At 46.7% G+C, this 21400-nt stretch overlaps 1 protein-coding gene across 5 annotated transcripts in view; it reads left to right on the forward strand.

The window, feature by feature from the left end:
- HERC2 (HECT and RLD domain containing E3 ubiquitin protein ligase 2) overlaps positions 1–21400 on the forward strand; it is a 222904-nt gene that overhangs the window by 130109 nt on the left and 71395 nt on the right. For all 5 annotated transcript variants that reach the window (XM_044288171.1, XM_044288175.1, XM_044288172.1 and 2 more), the window contains 7 exons: positions 28–196; positions 284–409; positions 1832–1940; positions 20307–20446; positions 20529–20719; positions 20847–20952; positions 21279–21370. In XM_044288171.1, the coding sequence (XP_044144106.1) occupies positions 28–196; positions 284–409; positions 1832–1940; positions 20307–20446; positions 20529–20719; positions 20847–20952; positions 21279–21370 (933 nt within the window). The remainder of the gene's footprint in view (positions 1–27; positions 197–283; positions 410–1831; positions 1941–20306; positions 20447–20528; positions 20720–20846; positions 20953–21278; positions 21371–21400) is intronic.

Consider the following 21400-nt stretch of genomic DNA (forward strand, 5'->3'; position numbering starts at 1 on the left):
GTCTGTAATCCTACGTTTGTCTTGCAGGTTGGCATGATGGTGCGTTGCTGTCGGACATATGAAGAAGTCTGTGAAGGTGATGTGGGTAAAGTCATCAAGTTAGACCGTGATGGGCTCCATGACTTGAATGTTCAATGTGACTGGCAACAAAAAGGTGGAACCTACTGGGTGCGATATATCCATGTGGAGTTACTTGGTGAGTCTTTCTTCTTTGGTACGTGTAGGACAAGGTGTTGCATGGGAGAGCGGATAGAAGTAACTAGTATATTCTTAAAATCTGCAGGTTTTCCTCCCCAAAGTTCCCATTCCCATATCAAAATTGGTGATAAAGTAAGAGTGAAGGCGTCCGTTACCACACCAAAATATAAGTGGGGTTCAGTTACTCACAGGAGTGTGGGTGTCGTTAAAGGTAGTGTATCTAAATGCACATTTTCGAAAAGGAAAAGTTGATTGTATGTTGCCATTATTTGTTACTGATAGATGTTGATCATGAATTCTTTGTATTCTTGTTTAATTTGTCCAGGAGCAAAATTGACTTTCCCTCTGATTATTGGAGGTCTAATCATTGTGCCCATGGCAGATGCTAGAATCTGACCGTGCCACAGTTAAAGCATAGTGCCCCTCTAGCTCCTGCCGCCATTGCTTTTTCTTTTCTTTTTAGAAGCCGCATCATCGTCATCTGCTGTCAGTTCTAGTCAGTGACTAACCAAAAAAGCTGTGCTTTCGAGGCACCGTTGCTGCATTGTTATAGTGACCACCAGCAGTCACAGCATTTGAACCCAATTAAAGAGTACCTGTCACCTCTCCAAACATGTCTGTTATAGTAGCTACTTGAAAATGACAATTATAGAGCATCTATTCTTATGACTATGATGTGATATTTCTTTATTACTCCTGCTAGAAATGATGAATGAATTGCCAGCAGTTTGCAGTGAAGGTCCAGATGGGAGATACCAGTTGAGGGTGTGCCCTTGCACATTCAGACGCTATCCAATCAGAGCTGCCGGTATTGGACTGTGCAAGGACACCCCCCAACTGGTAACACCCACCTGAACCTATTATTTTCAATACTTCTAGCAGGAATCATTAAGGAAATGCATAATCTAGAATCATAAGAATAGATGCTCAAGAGCTGTTTTTACATGTGGAATATAAGTAGTTGCTAAAACATGTCAGGGGAGGTTAGAAATCCTCTTTAAGTTAGAAAACAAGAGAGTCTTCAGTTATTTCTCCTTTATATAGTTGTGCTGATTTGTAAAGATTTGACCCCAAAAAAATGATCCCATTTTTTTTAAAACCTTTTGGCAATGAAGTACAGAACGCATCTGGTTCTGTAAAGGGGTTGTTCATCTCTGAAGGACTTTTGGGTAGACCCCTCAACATGGCCCGGACCTGCAGCGGGAATCATACTTACCTGCTCCTTGCCACTGGGTTTTGGCCCTTTCTGGTCTCCCTGTGTCAACATGGGGTTTAATGCGGGTCACGTGCCTGTTGCAGCCAATGACTGGCCACAGTGGTGCCTTATCCCTAATGCATTGTGTCACTGGGTCATGTGATGTATGGAGGACAAGTAACCAAAGTGGCCAGTAATAGGCTGCAGCGGCCTTGTGACCCACATCAAACTGGATGTTGACAAGTGGGGAGACTTAAGAGCTAGGGCGCACGAGGAAGCAAAAGAGCCGAAACCTGGCGGTGGGGATCAGGTAAATATGATTCATTACCAAAAGCCCCCCCGGGATGAACAGCCTCTTTAGGTTATTTTATGGTTTGTGTTTTGATCAATAAAGTGAAACCTGTAATTGTAAAGTTAATTTTTATTTCATTCTTGTAGCATTCAGTGCTAATGGAAAGGATGTGATTGTAGACTTCCCCCAGCAGTCACACTGGACGGGACTGTTATCTGAAATGGAGTTGGTTCCAAGCATACACCCTGGAGTGACGTAAGCTTCTTTTCTGTTGTCTTTTAGTCATTGCAGAAGGTCAAAACCATCTTTTTGTAGATGCAATATCTGTGTTAGCTACTGCTGTGTAAATCCATCAAACCTTTGGATAATGTGTTGAGCCTGTATGTGGGCATTCCCATTTTCTCCTCCAGTGCAATCTTCATTTTTGAAACAGATGGGATCCAGCACCTGTAACATCTTTTTCTTTTATAAAGTAAAAATATCCTACCCTGTAAGTCTAAAAGTGGTGACAAGCAGTAGGCTCACAGCTCTGCTTCCTGTTACAGCTGCTCAAGAAATGAAGGTTTCAAACAAAAAGACTACGCTTAAAGTAGGATATTTTTAACCAAGACAAGTTGTTTATTTTAAAAAATTTTATTTGAGTCCTTTTTCCCACTGTCGCATACATATACGTCACATGCCCTTTCACTTTTTTCCCCCTATTTTGTTATGTTGTGGCCTTGTGCTAAAATAAAAAAAACTAGTTTTTCTTCAATCGATCCGCAGTCAATACCCCATACTCAGAAAGGGAAAACAGAATGTTTAAAATCTTTGTTTATTTATTGAAAAGGAAAAACTTCAGCTTCCAGTCCTCTTGGGAGTAATGCCACACCCGGATTTGGGGATTTGTCATTCTTCCCTGCAGATCCTCTCAGGGTTTGTCAGATTGGATGGGGACCATCAGTGGGCAGCCATTTTCAGGTCTGTCTAGAGATGTTAGATTAGGTTCAAGTAAGGGCAAAGGCTGGGCCACTCAGAGTTGCTTAGGGTCATTGTCTTGGAGGGTAAACCTTCAGCCCGGTCTGATGTCCAGGGCACTCTGGATCAGGTTTTCATTAAGAATATCTCTGTACTTTGCTCCATTCAGCTTACCCTGAACCCTGACCAGTTGCTGAAAAACGACTGAAACAGCGTGATGCAGCCACCATCATGCTTCACTGCACGGATGGCATTGGGAAGATGATGCATAGTGCCTGGTTTCCTCCAGACATAATGCTTAGCATTGAGGCTAAAAAGTTTAATCTTGAATTCATCAGACCAGGGAATTTTGTTTCTCGCAGTCTGAGAGTCCTTTTTTTTTTTTTTTTTTTTTTTTTCTTCCCCCTTCTCAATTTTTATGTGTCTTTTACTGAGGAGTTAACTATACATGTGCTACAAGGCATACACCGCACCCATTAATTATGGTATCGCCACTAAGAGATCACTATGGATATACACCACTATGTCCAAGGGTTCTTTACCTTGTTACAGTTAAGTCCAGAGCGTTTTTCTTTTATGACTATCAACTCCGGTATATAATGGGCCAGTATCTATTGTTAGCTATTGTTAGGCGTGCGCCACATTCGGATGGATGGATTTTTAATATGAACATGTTAGCACCAGTAGGTTTAAATGCTGAGATTGAACTGTTTGGCTTTGAGTAGGAATTTAGGATATGGGACGAGATCAGGCTTTAAGTGAATCGCCAAAGGAAGAGTTAAATCAGTGCAGACAACTAAATTGCCTAGCTGTGTGAATCTCACTTTCACTTTGTGCTGTCATCTAATAAACCTCATCTCTAAATTAATAAAAGGTCATAGACACACATTTAATTCACATTCTTAGCCGTAAGATAGGAATTGAGCTATAATGAGTGTTTAGGAGGTAAGAATGCAGAGATAAGTAGCTGAGCAGCCTGATGGGAAAGCGTAAAAATACAGAGCCTGCAACTAGAGAATCTCAAGGCTGCACAGAGAAAGAGGCTCAAAATCAGTACAATGCAATAATAAAAATAAATGCACCCAAAGGGTTACATAGCCTTTAATGCCTTTAATAATGTGTAGATGTCTGGGTGTCACTCTTCTTTCATAAAATTCCCATTCTTACCTATACCTTGGTTGAACTTGATAGACTGTATTTTTTTAATTTATTTTTGAAACCGCACGAACTATGCAATATGTAACTATGAGGTTAGGTGCATTGACGTAATAAAAATAGGATTTTTTTTGTGCTTACCTGTAAAATCCTATTCTTGCTGAGTTCATTGGGGGACACAGAAGACCATGGGTATAGCTGTTGCTAGAGTTGAGCGAACACCTGGATGTTCGGGTTCGAGAAGTTCGGCCGAACATCCCGGAAATGTTCGGGTTCGGGATCCGAACCCGATCCGAACTTCGTCCCGAACCCGAACCCCATTGAAGTCAATGGGGACCCGAACTTTTCGGCACTAAAAAGGCTGTAAAACAGCCCAGGAAAGGGCTAGAGGGCTGCAAAAGGCAGCAACATGTAGGTAAATCCCCTGCAAACAAATGTGGATAGGGAAATGAATTAAAATAAAAATTAAATAAATAAAAATTAACCAAAATCAATTGGAGAGAGGTTCCATAGCAGAGAATCTGGCTTCCCGTCACCCACCACTGGAACAGTCCATTCTCAGATATTTAGGCCCCGGCACCCAGGCAGAGGAGAGAGGTCCCGTAACAGAGAATCTGTCTTCATGTCAGCAGAGAATTAGTCTGCATGTCATAGCAGAGAATGAGGCTTCACGTCAGCCACCACTGCAACAGTCCATTGGCATATATTTAGGCCCAGCACACACACACAGGCAGAGGAGAGAGGTCCCGTAACAGAGAATCTGGCTTCATGTCAGCAGAGAATCAGTCTGCATGTCATAGCAGAGAATGAGGCTTCACGTCAGCCACCACTGCAACAGTCCATTGGCATATATTTAGGCCCAGCACACACACAGGCAGAGGAGAGAGGTCCCGTAACAGAGAATCTGGCTTCATGTCAGCAGAGAATCAGTCTGCATGTCATAGCAGAGAATGAGGCTTCACGTCAGCCACCACTGCAACAGTCCATTGGCATATATTTAGGCCCAGCACACACACAGGCAGAGGAGAGAGGTCCCGTAACAGAGAATCTGGCTTCATGTCAGCAGAGAATCAGTCTGCATGTCATAGCAGAGAATGAGGCTTCACGTCAGCCACCACTGCAACAGTCCATTGGCATATATTTAGGCCCAGCACACACACAGGCAGAGGAGAGAGGTCCCGTAACAGAGAATCTGTCTTCATGTCAGCAGAGAATTAGTCTGCATGTCATAGCAGAGAATGAGGCTTCACGTCAGCCACCACTGCAACAGTCCATTGGCATATATTTAGGCCCAGCACACACACAGGCAGAGGAGAGAAGTCCCGTAACAGAGAATCTGGCTTCATGTCAGCAGAGAATCAGTCTGCATGTCATAGCAGAGAATGAGGCTTCACGTCAGCCACCACTGCAACAGTCCATTGGCATATATTTAGGCCCAGCACACACACAGGCAGAGGAGAGAGGTCCCGTAACAGAGAATCTGGCTTCATGTCAGCAGAGAATCAGTCTGCATGTCATAGCAGAGAATGAGGCTTCACGTCAGCCACCACTGCAACAGTCCATTGGCATATATTTAGGCCCAGCACACACACAGGCAGAGGAGAGAGGTCCCGTAACAGAGAATCTGTCTTCATGTCAGCAGAGAATTAGTCTGCATGTCATAGCAGAGAATGAGGCTTCACGTCAGCCACCACTGCAACAGTCCATTGGCATATATTTAGGCCCAGCACACACACAGGCAGAGGAGAGAGGTCCCGTAACAGAGAATCTGGCTTCATGTCAGCAGAGAATCAGTCTGCATGTCATAGCAGAGAATGAGGCTTCACGTCAGCCACCACTGCAACAGTCCATTGGCATATATTTAGGCCCAGCACACACACAGGCAGAGGAGAGAGGTCCCGTAACAGAGAATCTGGCTTCATGTCAGCAGAGAATCAGTCTGCATGTCATAGCAGAGAATGAGGCTTCACGTCAGCCACCACTGCAACAGTCCATTGGCATATATTTAGGCCCAGCACACACACAGGCAGAGGAGAGAGGTCCCGTAACAGAGAATCTGTCTTCATGTCAGCAGAGAATTAGTCTGCATGTCATAGCAGAGAATGAGGCTTCACGTCAGCCACCACTGCAACAGTCCATTGGCATATATTTAGGCCCAGCACCCAGGCAGAGGAGGGAGGTCCCGTAACAGAGAATCTGTCTTCATGTCAGCAGAGAATTAGTCTGCATGTCATAGCAGAGAATGAGGCTTCACGTCAGCCACCACTGCAACAGTCCATTGGCATATATTTAGGCCCAGCACCCAGGCAGAGGAGGGAGGTCCCGTAACAGAGAATCTGTCTTCATGTCAGCAGAGAATTAGTCTGCATGTCATAGCAGAGAATGAGGCTTCACGTCAGCCACCACTGCAACAGTCCATTGCCATACATTTAGGCCTAGCACACAGGCAGAGGAGAGAGGTCCCGTAACAGACAATCTGGCTTCATGTCAGCAGAGAATCAGTCTGCATGTCCTAGCAGAGAATGAGGCTTCACGTCACCCACCACTGCAACAGTCCATTGGCATATATTTAGGCCTAGCACACAGGCAGAGCAGAGAGGTCCCGTAACAGACAATCTGGCTTCATGACAGCAGAGAATCAGTCTGCATGTCATAGCAGAGAATGAGGCTTCACGTCACCCACCACTGCAACAGTCCATTGGCATATATTTAGGCCTAGCACACAGGCAGAGCAGAGAGGTCCCGTAACAGACGATCTGGCTTCATGTCAGCAGAGAATCAGTCTGCATGTCATAGCAGAGAATGAGGCTTCACGTCAGCCACCACTGCAACAGTCCATTGGCATATATTTAGGCCTAGCACACAGGCAGAGCAGAGAGGTCCCGTAACAGACAATCTGGCTTCATGTCAGCAGAGAATCAGTCTGCATGTCATAGCAGAGAATCAGGCTTCATGTCAGCCACCACTGCAACAGTCCATTGGCATATATTTAGGCCTAGCACACAGGCAGAGGAGAGGTTCATTCAACTTTGGGTAGCCTCGCAATATAATGGTAAAATGAAAATAAAAATAGGATTGAATGAGGAAGTGCCCTGGAGTCCAATAATATATGGTTATGGGGAGGTAGTTAATGTCTAATCTGGACAAGGGACGGACAGGTCCTGTGGGATCCATGCCTGGTTCATTTTTATGAACGTCAGCTTGTCCACATTGGCTGTAGACAGGCGGCTGCGTTTGTCTGTAATGACGCCCCCTGCCATGCTGAATACACGTTCAGACAAAACGCTGGCTGCCGGGCAGGCCAGCACCTCCAAGGCATAAAAGGCTAGCTCTGGCCACGTGGACAATTTAGAGACCCAGAAGTTGAATGGGGCCGAACCATCAGTCAGTACGTGGAGGGGTGTGCACACGTACTGTTCCACCATGTTAGTGAAATGTTGCCTCCTGCTAACACGTTGCGTATCAGGTGGTGGTGCAGTTAGCTGTGGCGTGTTGACAAAAGTTTTCCACATCTCTGCCATGCTAACCCTGCCCTCAGAGGAGCTGGCCGTGACACAGCTGCCTTGGCGACCTCTTGCTCCTCCTCTGCCTTGGCCTTGGGCTTCCACTTGTTCCCCTGTGACATTTGGGAATGCTCTCAGTAGCGCGTCTACCAACGTGCGCTTGTACTCGCGCATCTTCCTATCACGCTCCAGTGCAGGAAGTAAGGTGGGCACATTGTCTTTGTAGCGTGGATCCAGCAGGGTGGCAACCCAGTAGTCCGCACAGGTTAAAATGTGGGCAACTCTGCTGTCGTTGCGCAGGCACTGCAGCATGTAGTCGCTCATGTGTGCCAGGCTGCCCAGGGGTAAGGACAAGCTGTCCTCTGTGGGAGGCGTATCGTCATCGTCCTGCCTTTCCCCCCAGCCACGCACCAGTGATGGACCCGAGCTGCGTTGGGTGCCACCCCGCTGTGACCATGCTTCATCCTCATCCTCCTCCACCTCCTCCTCATCCTCGTCCTCCTCGTCCTCCAGTAGTGGGCCCTGGCTGGCCACATTTGTACCTGGCCTCTGCTGTTGCCAAAAACCTCCCTCTGAGTCACTTCGAAGAGACTGGCCTGAAAGTGCTAAAAATGACCCCTCTTCCTCCTCCTCCTCCTCCTCCTGGGCCACCTCCTCTTCCATCATCGCCCTAAGTGTTTTCTCAAGGAGACATAGAAGTGGTATTGTAACGCTGATAACGGTGTCATCGCCACTGGCCATGTTGGTGGAGTACTCGAAACAGCGCAACAGGGTACACAGGTCTCGCATGGAGGCCCAGTCATTGGTGGTGAAGTGGTGCTGTTCTGTAGTGCGACTGACCCGTGCGTGCTGCAGCTGAAACTCCACTATGGCCTGCTGCTGCTCGCACAGTCTGTCCAGCATGTGCAAGGTGGAGTTCCACCTGGTGGGCACGTCGCATATGAGGCGGTGAGCGGGAAGGCCGAAGTTACGCTGTAGCGCAGACAGGCGAGCAGCAGCAGGATGTGAACGCCGGAAGCGCGAACAGACGGCCCGCACTTTATGCAGCAGCTCTGACATGTCGGGGTAGTTGTGAATGAACTTCTGCACCACCAAATTCAGCACATGCGCCAAGCAAGGGATGTGCGTCAAATTGGCTAGTCCCAGAGCTGCAACGAGATTTCGCCCATTATCACACACCACCAGGCCGGGCTTGAGGCTCACCGGCAGCAACCACTCGTCGGTCTGTTGTTCAATACCCCGCCACAACTCCTGTGCGGTGTGGGGCCTGTCCCCCAAACATATGAGTTTCAGAATGGCCTGCTGACGTTTACCCCGGGCTGTGCTGAAGTTGGTGGTGAAGGTGTGTGGCTGACTGGATGAGCAGGTGAAAGAAGAGGAGGAGGAAGCCGAGAAGGAGGAGGTGGCAACAGGAGGCAAAGAATGTTGCCCTGCGATCCTTGGCGGCGGAAGGACGTGCGCCAAACAGCTCTCCGCCTGGGGCCCAGCTGCCACTACATTTACCCAGTGTGCAGTTAGGGAGATATAGCGTCCCTGGCCGTGCTTACTGGTCCACGTATCTGTGGTTAGGTGGACCTTGCTACAGATGGCGTTGCGCAGTGCACACTTGATTTTATCGGATACTTGGTTGTGCAGGGAAGGCACGGCTCTCTTGGAGAAGTAGTGCCGGCTGGGAACAACATACTGTGGGACAGCAAGCGACATGAGCTGTTTGAAGCTGTCTGTGTCCACCAGCCTAAATGACAGCATTTCATAGGCCAGTAGTTTAGAAATGCTGGCATTCAGGGCCAGGGATCGAGGGTGGCTAGGTGGGAATTTACGCTTTCTATCAAATGTTTGTGAGATGGAGAGCTGAACGCTGGCGTGTGACATGGTTGAGACGCTTGGTGACGGAGGTGGTGGTGGTGGTGTTGGTGGTACATCCCCTGTTTGCTGGGCGGCAGGTGCCAACGTTCCTCCAGAGGCGGAGGAAGAGGCCGAGGCGGCAGCAGCAGAATAGGCCGAGGCGGCAGCAGCAGAAGAGGTAGCAGGGGGAGCCTGAGTGACTTCCTTGGTTTTAAGGTGTTTACTCCACTGCAGTTCATGCTTTGCATGCAGGTGCCTGGTCATGCAGGTTGTGCTCAGGTTCAGAACGTTAATGCCTCGCTTCAGGCTCTGATGGCACAGCGTGCAAACCACTCGGGTCTTGTCGTCAGCACATTGTTTGAAGAAGTGCCATGCCAGGGAACTCCTTGAAGCTGCCTTTGGGGTGCTCGGTCCCAGATGGCGGCGGTCAGTAGTAGGCGGAGTCTCTTGGCGGCGGGTGTTCTGCTTTTGCCCACTGCTCCCTCTTTTGCTACGCTGTTGGCTCGGTCTCACCACTGCCTCTTCCTCCGAACTGTGAAAGTCAGTGGCACGACCTTCATTCCATGTGGGGTCTAGGACCTCATCGTCCCCTGCATCGTCTTCCACCCAGTCTTGATCCCTGACCTCCTGTTCAGTCTGCACACTGCAGAAAGACGCAGCAGTTGGCACCTGTGTTTCGTCATCATCAGAGACATGCTGAGGTGGTATTCCCATGTCCTCATCATCAGGAAACATAAGTGGTTGTGCGTCAGTGCATTCTATGTCTTTCACCGCTGGGGAAGGGCTAGGTGGATGCCCTTGGGAAACCCTGCCAGCGGAGTCTTCAAACAGCATAAGAGACTGCTGCATAACTTGAGGCTGAGACAGTTTCCCTGGTATGCATGGGGGTGATGTGACAGACTGATGGGGTTGGTTTTCAGGCGCCATCTGTGCGCTTTCTGCAGAAAACTGGGTGGGAGATAATGTGAACGTGCTGGATCCACTGTCGGCCACCCAATTGACTAATGCCTGTACCTGCTCAGGCCTTACCATCCTTAGAACGGCATTGGGCCCCACCATATATCGCTGTAAATTCTGGCGGCTACTGGGACCTGAGGTAGTTGGTACACTAGGACGTGTGGATGTGGCAGAACGGCCACGTCCTCTCCCAGCACCAGAGGGTCCACTAACACCACCACGACCATGTCCACGTCCGCGTCCCTTACTAGATGTTTTTCTCATTGTTATGGTTCACCACAACAACAAATATATTATTTGGCCCAATGTATTGTATTCAAATTCAGCGGGATATAAATTTGAGGCCTAGTATTTAGGCGCTGGGTGACCGGTATGGATTTAGTGACAGAATTAGACTTGGAAATGCACAGAAGCGTGTGTGTGTGAAGTTATTCTGAATGACCCAATGTGCACCTTGAATATTATATACCCTTTTAGGGATAGATTTCAAATAGCTCTGATATAGCAGAAACCACTAAATTATGAAATTGCTAAATTGGGAATTGTATTTCAACCCAGAACAAAAAATGTGCTTTGACGGACACTAAATAACTTTCCCAGCCACAACAGGACAGCGTTAACGAGAGATTTAGCAGGATATAAATTTGAGGCCTAGTATTTAGGCGCTGGGTGACAGGTATGGGTTTAGTGACAGAATTAGACTTAGAAATACACAGTAGCGGGTGTGTGTGAAGTTATTCTGAATGACCCAATGTGCACCTTGAATATTATATACCCTTTTAGGGATAGATTTCAAATAGCTCTGATATAGCAGAAACCACTAAATTATGAAATTGCTAAATTGGGAATTGTATTTCAACCCAGAACAAAAAATGTGCTTTGACGGACACTAAATAACTTTCCCAGCCACAACAGGACAGCGTTAACGAGAGATTTAGCAGGATATAAATTTGAGGCCTAGTATTTAGGCGCTGGGTGACAGGTATGGGTTTAGTGACAGAATTAGACTTGGAAATACACAGTAGCGGGTGTGTGTGAAGTTATTCTGAATGACCCAATGTGCACCTTGAATATTATATACCCTTTTAGGGATAGATTTCAAATAGCTCTGATATAGCAGAAACCACTAAATTATGAAATTGCTAAATTGGGAATTGTATTTCAACCCAGAACAAGAAATGTGCTTGAACGGACACTAAATAACTCGCCCAGCTACAGCACTAACGACAGATTTAGCTGGATATGAATTTGAGGCCTAGTATTTAGGCGCTGGGTGACAGGTATGGGTTTAGTGACAGAATTAGACTTGGAAATGCACAGTAGCGGGTGTGTGAAGTTATTCTGAATGTCCCTATGTGCACCTTCAATATGATCTACCCTTTTAGGGATAGATTTCAAATAGCTCTGATATAGCAGAAACCACTAAATTATGAAATTGCTAAATTGGGAATTGTATTTCAACCCAGAACAAGAAATGTGCTTGAACGGACACTAAATAACTCGCCCAGCTACAGCACTAAGGACAGATTTAGCTGGATATAAATTTGAGGCCTAGTATTTAGGCGCTGGGTGACAGGTATGGGTTTAGTGACAGAATTAGACTTGGAAATGCACAGTAGCGGGTGTGTGAAGTTATTCTGAATGTCCCTATGTGCACCTTCAATATGATCTACCCTTTTAGGGATAGATTTCAAATAGCTCTGATATAGCAGAAACCACTAAATTATGAAATTGCTAAATTGGGAATTGTATTTCAACCCAGAACAAGAAATGTGCTTGAACGGACACTAAATAACTCGCCCAGCTACAGCACTAAGGACAGATTTAGCTGGATATAAATTTGAGGCCTAGTATTTAGGCGCTGGGTGACAGGTATGGGTTTAGTGACAGAATTAGACTTGGAAATGCACAGTAGCGGGTGTGTGAAGTTATTCTGAATGTCCCTATGTGCACCTTCAATATGATCTACCCTTTTAGGGATAGATTTCAAATAGCTCTGATATAGCAGAAACCACTAAATTATGAAATTGCTAAATTGGGAATTGTATTTCAACCCAGAACAAGAAATGTGCTTGAACGGACACTAAATAACTCGCCCAGCTACAGCACTAACGACAGATTTAGCTGGATATGAATTTGAGGCCTAGTATTTAGGCGCTGGGTGACGGGTATGGGTTTAGTGACAGAATTAGACTTGGAAATGCACAGTAGCGGGTGTGTGAAGTTATTCTGAATGTCCCTATGTGCACCTTCAATATGATCTACCCTTTTAGGGATAGATTTCAAATAGCTCTGATATAGCAGAAACCACTAAATTATGAAATTGCTAAATTGGGAATTGTATTTCAACCCAGAACAAGAAATGTGCTTGAACGGACACTAAATAACTCGCCCAGCTACAGCACTAAGGACAGATTTAGCTGGATATAAATTTGAGGCCTAGTATTTAGGCGCTGGGTGACAGGTATGGGTTTAGTGACAGAATTAGACTTGGAAATGCACAGTAGCGGGTGTGTGAAGTTATTCTGAATGTCCCTATGTGCACCTTCAATATGATCTACCCTTTTAGGGATAGATTTCAAATAGCTCTGATATAGCAGAAACCACTAAATTATGAAATTGCTAAATTGGGAATTGTATTTCAACCCAGAACAAGAAATGTGCTTGAACGGACACTAAATAACTCGCCCAGCTACAGCACTAACGACAGATTTAGCTGGATATGAATTTGAGGCCTAGTATTTAGGCGCTGGGTGACAGGTATGGGTTTAGTGACAGAATTAGACTTGGAAATGCACAGTAGCGGGTGTGTGAAGTTATTCTGAATGACCCTATGTGCACCTTGAATATTATATACCCTTTTAGGGATAGATTTCAAATAGCTCTGATACAGCAGAAACCACTAAATTTTTAAATTGCTAAATTGGGAATTGTATTTCAACCCAGAACAAAAAATGTGCTTTGACGGACACTAAATAACTTTCCCAGCCACAACAGGACAGCGGTAACGAGAGATTTAGCGGGATATAAATTTGAGGCCTAGTATTTAGGCGCTGGGTGACCGGTATGGATTTAGTGACAGAATTAGACTGGGATATGGCCAAAAAATAACCACACTATTGCTGGTTAAATGCACTTGGTGATGGGCGCAGCTTGCCCCTGATGTAGTATATGGCCAAAAAATGAACAGACTATTGCTGGTTAAATGCACTTGGTGTCACAGCTTGACCAACCACACTACTGAGGGTTAAATGCACTTGGTGACGGGCGCAGCTTGCCCCTGATGTAGTATATGGCCAAAAAATGAACAGACTATTGCTGGTTAAATGCACTTGGTGACGGGCGCAGCTTGCCCCTGATTTAGTATATGGCCAAAAAATGAACAGACTATTGCTGGTTAAATGCACTTGGTGTGATAGCTTGACCAACCACACTACTGAGGGTTAAATGCACTTGGTGACGGGCGCAGCTTGCCCCTGATGTAGTATATGGCCAAAAAATGAACAGACTATTGCTGGTTAAATGCACTTGGTGACGGGCGCAGCTTGCCCCTGATTTAGTATATGGCCAAAAAATGAACAGACTATTGCTGGTTAAATGCACTTGGTGTGATAGCTTGACCAACCACACTACTGAGGGTTAAATGCACTTGGTGACGGGCGCAGCTTGCCCCTGATGTAGTATATGGCCAAAAAATAAACAGACTATTGCTGGTTAAATGCACTTGGTGTGACAGCTTCACCCTGATGTAGGCTTTAGCCAAAAAACAAACGCACCATTGAGGGTTAAATGCACTTGGTGACAGGCGCAGCTTGCCCCTGATGTAGTATATGGCCAAAAAATAAACAGACTATTGCTGGTTAAATGCACTTGGTGTGACAGCTTCACCCTGATGTAGGCTTTAGCCAAAAAACAACCACACCATTGAGGGTTAAATGCACTTGGTCGCAGCTTGTGCTGGCGCACCACAAGACACAAAATGGCCGCCGATCACCCCAGAAAAATGTGACTGACAAACGGTCTGGGCAGCCTAAAAACAGTGAGCAATTGAGGATCAGCAGCTCAATGATCCACAGCTGCAGATCGATCAGTTAATCAAGTCCTTTGGAGGAGTTAATCTGCCTAATCTCGCCCTACTGTCGCAGCCGCAACCTCTCCCTACGCTAATCAGAGCAGAGTGACGGGCGGCGCTATGTGACTCCAGCTTAAATAGAGGCTGGGTCACATGGTGCTCTGGCCAATCACAGCCATGCCAATAGTAGGCATGGCTGTGATGGCCTCTTGGGGCAAGTAGTATGACGCTTGTTGATTGGCTGCTTTGCAGCCTTTCAAAAAGCGCCAAGAAAGCGCCACAAAAGCGCGAAGAAAGCGACGAACACCGAACCCGAACCCGGACTTTTACGAAAATGTCCGGGTTCGGGTCCGTGTCACGGACACCCCAAAATTCGGTACGAACCCGAACTATACAGTTCGAGTTCGCTCATCCCTAGCTGTTGCCACTAGGAGGCGACACTAAGCAAAAAAAGTGTTAGCTCATCCCCTCAGCTATATCCCTCCTGCAGACACTGAGCTAGTCAGTTTGTACGAAAGCAGTAGAAGCAGCCAGGAGAAGCCAACAGAAAACAATAAAAAGGAAGAAAGACTGAGATGGGTCAGAACCAAGAAACGGAAGGACCCATCAAGGAGAGCCAGCAATGTACTTACAGGGTGGGAGCTGTGTCCCCCAATAAACTCGGCGAGAAAAGGATTTTACAGGTAAGCACAAAAAATCCTATTTTCTCGCTCCTATCATTGGGGGACACAGAAGACCATGGGACATTAAAGAGCAGTACCATGGGGATGGAACAAGACTAGAACGAATCCAAAACCTTTCATAAGGCCCCGCACAGAATTGCGGGGGAAGGGCACACCCAAAAACCCTGAAAAATGGGTAGGAAAAGCCATTCCCAGGAAGGTCAGCCAGAGAGCAGCGGAATAAACAGAGGCCCCGGCTGGGCAGAAGAACAGCACAGAGGACATAAGCCATGGCTTAGGAGATTTCGGAAGAAGTGGAGAGCATACAGAATATCCACAGATGGACCAGAAAGAAAACAAGTCAGTCACCAGAACAAACAGAGGGACTGCAGGAATACTAGAGAGAAAAAACAAAACCACAACTTCTAAACAAGTGATACCAAAGGATCAGTACCCCAGGAAAAATACACCTTAGAGTGATCAACAGACATGACATAGCATGAAAAAAAAACCGAACTGAAAAATGGTGTCTGGAAACCGAGGGACAAAGAACTGCAGACGTGACTAATCTAGCCCCCCATGGGGTGCCAGAAGGCAACAACCCCGAACTGCATACCAGGCTGCCAGAGGAGAAGAACACTTCAGCAAGACCGTGAACAAGTCAGGGCTAGAGAACATTGATCTCTGACATGACCATGGCCCACAAGAAAAGGCTCTTGAGGAAGAGAAGATACACAATAGAACAAGGCAGTGGAACCGACCCCAAAAAATCACAAAAAATTAGGGATTAACCTGATGGTAAAATAGTGTCCTCCGGGATAAAAAAAAAACATCCCTTTCAGACCTACGGCTAAGGAGTTTGCCTCATAAGAGTGTTCCCTAAGGAAAATTACAATGTGGAGAGCAGAGGTATGTAGAAGAAGACCTTAAGTTCTGTAGCAACAGATGAGAGAAGCAGTCTGATACCTATGGACTGGCAGACCTAACCTGAAACAAAATAAAAAAATTACCTAGTCCAAGGGAACAGGTAGAAGCGACGTTGATGTCTGAAAACATGAAGGTTGTGTAAACCTATCAGACACCAACGACCGCCACTGCTGAACCTCTCCACCCAAAGAAGAAGAGAATGTGGCTATCAGAGGAATGTACAAAACAGACAGACAGGAACCAGAGATGGTAGAAATATTGTGCCAGGAAGGGAGTGTGGACGTCAAACCCCACAAAATCCCAGAAAAAAACAGGGAAAGGAACCAATACTACCAGCGCATGCCCTCCACAGCAGAAAAGAGGGCATACAGTAACCCAATAGCTATGGAAACTGGCCAAGCAGGCAGAAACAGCATCTGGGGGAAGTGCAACTACTCGCCCTGCAGAAGGGGAGAAGTAAGAGGCTGATGTGGCTCAGTAGAGAACCAGTATTAGTGGTGACAATAACGACAGTACGACCGCTCTACCCGGCAAGGGAAATCGGTAGGTTATACCATGTATAGAAAACCGTACTAATGCCCGTACAAACCCATCATCTGCAGCATGGCTCGGTATAGGCATTTGACCAGGGCCATAAGGAAGAAGTGTACCTCTCAGCCCCTATCTCTGGAACACCATACATACCCAGTGATGGCAGAACAGGAGCACAGTGCCAACTGTGGGAGAAGGAAAAGTAGACACAAGCACAGATAGAATGAGCGAGAAAGTTCCACCCCCAAAAGGAGAAATGTTTTGTAGAAACCACACAAAAAGCTAGGGCCGATACGCCATATGGAGGAAGGGGCTGTGGCAAGAACCCTCGGTGCCACGCCCCACTGACCATGCGTCCTGTAGCCAGAACACAGTAACTGTCCCCATTTGAAGAAGGAACGCAAACACTCCACGGGAAGGGGTCACCACAGTAGCCCAAAAATTTACGGCCAGCCCAAGACTGCCTCATAGGGGGAAGTCATACCAGCACCCGTGCCCTCACCAGAGGAGGGACTCTACCTGAAAATGAGGTCAAACAGCAGTAGTTACCATGAATTGGTGTTAGTGTATACTCCACCTGAGAAGGAAGAAAACTGGCACCCAGTGCAGACGTTTCACCTACTGAAGGAGTGTCGAGTCCGAGTGTGCCAAGAAACAGCAACAACATTAGAATGCTCCTCACAGGGACTCGGGGCACGAGGAAAGGTATGTCATGGGTCAACACCATGGGAAGACAGAGGCCGCCACGCAGGCGCCCGACACCAATCTGTACAATAACTACCTGAGGAAGGGGGTAGTGGTAAAGTGGTCACAGTATCCAGTGGTAGTGCCAAAATACCACGTAAGATAGGGGATAAGGCGATTGTAGGAACAGTGTCCAACAAGGAGACCACCCCTGGAATGGGATGCAATGCGACAAGAGAAGTGAGAGTAGTCGCGGTAGTCAATGTGCAAGCAATCACTCCACCTAAGAAAGACAGATAATGCGATCGAGCGGAAGCTTCCAGAGGTAGGGGAATTACTCCACCTATGGAAAGAGGGGGACCCCAACATGATGTACAGTATCCACTGGTAGTGCAAGTACTACTGGTTGTGCAACTACTCCAAAGATGGAAGTAGGGTAATGCTACAGGAACTACAGTAAGCAGTTGTAGTGCCCTGCTCCACCTATAGAAGGGGGGAAAACCAACAGGACAGATGCTATCCAGTATTAATGCAATTGCATTCCAGCCTGGGATGCGGAGCAAGATGGATCCGGCATGAGCCCCAATGCAAGCCGATGGGGACTGATCCGTTTTTATCTGCCACCATAGAAAACGGATTCGTCCCCCATTGACTTTCAGTGGAGTTCATGACAGATCCGTCTTGGCTATATTAAAGATAATAAAATAGAGTCCGTTCATAACTGATGCAGATGGTTGTATTATCAGTAACGGAAGCGTTTTTGCTGAACCCTGCCGAATCCAGTAGTGTGAAAGTAGCCTAAGGAAGGAGGGTAATTGTGACAGTCTGAAAAGGATCCAGTAGTAGTGCAAATACTTCCATGGAATAAGGATAATGCTACAGACTGTACAGCACCCCATGGACGAGTAAATGCACCCACTATGGAAGGGGGCAATGCTACTGGAAGTATAGGATCCTGGGGGTGTTGCCAATACTCCGCCTGTGGAAGGCGGGTAATGGTACTGCATGTACAGCATCCCGTGGTATTGCTAATACTCCGCCTATGAAAAGGAGAGTAATGTTATAGACTATACAGTCCCCAGTGGTGATGTAAACACTCCTCCTATGGAAAGAGGGCAATACTACTGGATGTATAGGATCCCATAGGAAGTGCAAATACCCTGCATATGAAAAGAGAGTAATGATATAGAATGAATAGGATCCAGTGCTAAATGCAAATACTCCGCCTATAGAAGGAGGGTAATGTTACCGGCTGTACCGTATACAGTGGTAGTGCAAATGCTCCGCCTATGGAAGGAGGGTAATGCTACAGTCTGTACAGCAGCCAATGGTAGCGCAAGTACTCCGCCTATGAAGAAGGGTAATGCTACAGGCTGTACCGTATACAGGGATAGTGCAAGTACACCGCCTATGGAAGGAGGGTAATGCTACAGGGGGTACAGCATCCAGTGCAAGTGCAATTATACCGCCTATGGAAGGGGGTAATGCCACAGGATGAAAGTATCCAATGGAAGTGCAATTAATCCGCCTATGGAAGGAGGCAATGCTACTGGACGGACAGGATCCAGTGGTAAATGCCTGTATACTGGTAGTTTAACCACTCCGCTTATGAAGGGCAATGTTACAGGACGTATGTAACTAGCGGTAGTGCAAGCACACCGCCTATCCGTTGCGCCACTGGCCTGACTGTAGTGCTATAGGGCGATAGGAACTAGGCCCAAAATAGGACCAGAGCTCCACAGGTTAATTGTTGTTAAAATTACACTGAGCCCCAATTCTATTAACCCTTTCTTGAGTTATAACGAATCACTTTTCCCCCCCAGCCACAGGAGCTCTGAGGCAAGGCAGGGGTTAAACAGTAGGTTGGGGGGCGGAGCTCAGTGGGCCGTTGATGGAACGAAGATATGGGCACGAAAGTTTCGCGCTCTGAGAGCACAGTTCCCGCCCCCCAAACACTCTGGAAGAATGCGCTCTGGTAGGCCGTAGAGCCAGGGCCTTGCGTACAGGTGGGCCGACCGGAAGCGCTTCCGGCTGGGAGAGCGGTGCAGGAAGGGAGCGGGAGTGTCGAGGGGGATCTTGCCCCCGAACAGAGGTGGACGGTAACGGGCGTACCAATGCCCAGAGGAGAAGCAGTGGCCCTGGAGGCATGCGACTGCTGTAAATGCACCGCAGGGCCTGGAGGAAGGTGAGGGGGACGGGACATGGGACAGAGGGCCGGTGAACCATGGGCTTCAGGAACAGGGCCATGGTTCTGAAGGAAAAAAAACTATTTACCCGTGTTCAGGAGAGCACAAAGGGGAAGGAGACCCAGCAGGGAAGATTAACCCCTAGAACCCAGTAAAAGGAGGAGAAGGGGGGCCAGCAAGGAAGGGTAGGTAATATACTTACCTAGACGTTTTCTGCCCACCCTGATTTCAGCAGTAGATAGATACGTATATACGCTCATTGTTTGTCATTTGTTTCCCTTTGGGATAGTACAACTTTAGATTTAATGTATGACAGATTTGATCCTGATGTTCATATTATGAGATATGTTTTGCCTTAACTTCCTGGCCTAAGAGATGTTCGCATGACTGTAATCACAGAATTCCGGAAGGAAATATACCAGAAATGATCTTGTCCAGATACCTGTTATTATATACGAAATTCTATGTAAAAACCACTGATCATGTAATCCAATTACTTGGACGCAAGTTATAACTTGTTTTTTGTTTTTCTGTACATTACAGTCTGATGAAGGCCTGTTTCTGTGGCCAAAACGTCACGTGTAATTGCCGCACTTTCAAAATTAAATATTACGCTTATTGCATCGCACATTACTGGAGTTTTTCTGTCCCTGATTTCAGCAGTGTCACCTTCCTCAGTGTGTTGCCCCTTGGGGAGAGCGTCTACCCTGGTAACGTGGGACTTCTAGAAGTAGGAGACAAGACACTGTTGCTGGCGGGTAACAGTGGATTTGAGATACACTGTTTCTCCTTGTCTTCCAGAGGTGGGGAACGAGCAGCGGGCTTGAGGACCCCCTGGTCTCCCACCTCAAGAGTGGGGAAAACAGGTGATTAGAGCCCACCTGTTGCCCGGACCTGAAAAATAAAAAAGGAAAAATTGAAAAGAAAAAAGCTTTGGCAGACCAGCAGGAAAACATGTCTGCCTCCTACGGACACTAAGCTAAAACGGATTAGCTCAGTGTCTGCAGAAGAGGTATAGCTGAGAGGAGGAGCTAACACTTTTTTTTTCTTAGTGTCGCCTCCTAGTGGCAGCAGTGTCCCCCAATGATACGAGCGAGAAAATAGTTAAAGGCAATTCGAGTTTACTGTATTTTTGTCCACAGATGTGACGGATGCCAGATGTTTCCTATTCATGGGCCTAGATTCAAATGCCGAAATTGTGATGACTTTGATTTCTGTGAAACCTGTTTCAAAAACCGAAAACATAACGCAAGGCACACGTTCGGAAGAATAAATGAGCCAGGTAAATCTAGCTGCTTGGCGCTAAGTGGGGTAGAATACTTAAGGCCAGACCTTGTTTATTTTTTCGCTCCCTGCTTTAACAGGTCAGTCTCCGGTGTTCTGCGGACGCTCTGGCAAGCAGTTGAAGAGGCGGCACAGTGGTCAGAGGGGCATGTTGTTGGATGATTGGTCAAGAATTGTCAAAAATTTGAACGTCTCCTCCTCTGCAAACCAGGCGTCACGTCTTATTGATGGTAGCGATCAGTGCTGGCAGTCTTCTGGCTCACAGGGCAAGGCAAGTTATATGGATGTTGTAAAAAAACAGAGATGTTGACGCTATGACTACTGCTCCTGTGGTCATCTGTTTTTGAGTTATTTTATTCTCATTTTTTTTTCTTTTTTTTCTTTCCCCCCCCCTAAAGCATTGGATCAGGTTAGAGATCTTTCCGGATGTTTTGGTGCACAGACTGATGATGATCGTGGACCCTGCAGACAGTAGCTATATGCCTTCTCTGGTTGTGGTGTCAGGTAAGCAATCTGTATGTTCTAAAGAGGTTGTCCAATTACAGCAACTTATCCCCTATCCACAGGTTTGGGGAGAAGTGTCTTATCAGTGGAAGTCTGACCAACAATCATGGGATTAGGACCTGTGTTCCAGCATTTGAATGAAGTGGCAGACATAGAACACTAACCTCTATTCTCATAATCAGAGGGCCCCACCGGTTGGACCCTCTCTGATCAGACAATTATCCCCTATCCTGTCGATGAGGAAATAAATTGTTGTAATGGGACAACCTCTTTAATGTTCCTTTTGTAAGTGGGACAATAAAGTGCAATTTTTTTGGTCATTTTAGGTGGCAATTCCTTAAATAACCTCATTGAGTTAAAAACCATAAACATAAATCCTACAGACATGAGTGTATTGCTCCTCAGTGACTGTACAGAGGTAAGTGGCCATGTCCGCCTATTTGGTTTA

Source organism: Bufo gargarizans, chromosome 3, assembly GCF_014858855.1.
Source record: "Bufo gargarizans isolate SCDJY-AF-19 chromosome 3, ASM1485885v1, whole genome shotgun sequence".
In the NCBI taxonomy this organism is placed as follows: Eukaryota; Metazoa; Chordata; class Amphibia; order Anura; family Bufonidae; genus Bufo; species Bufo gargarizans.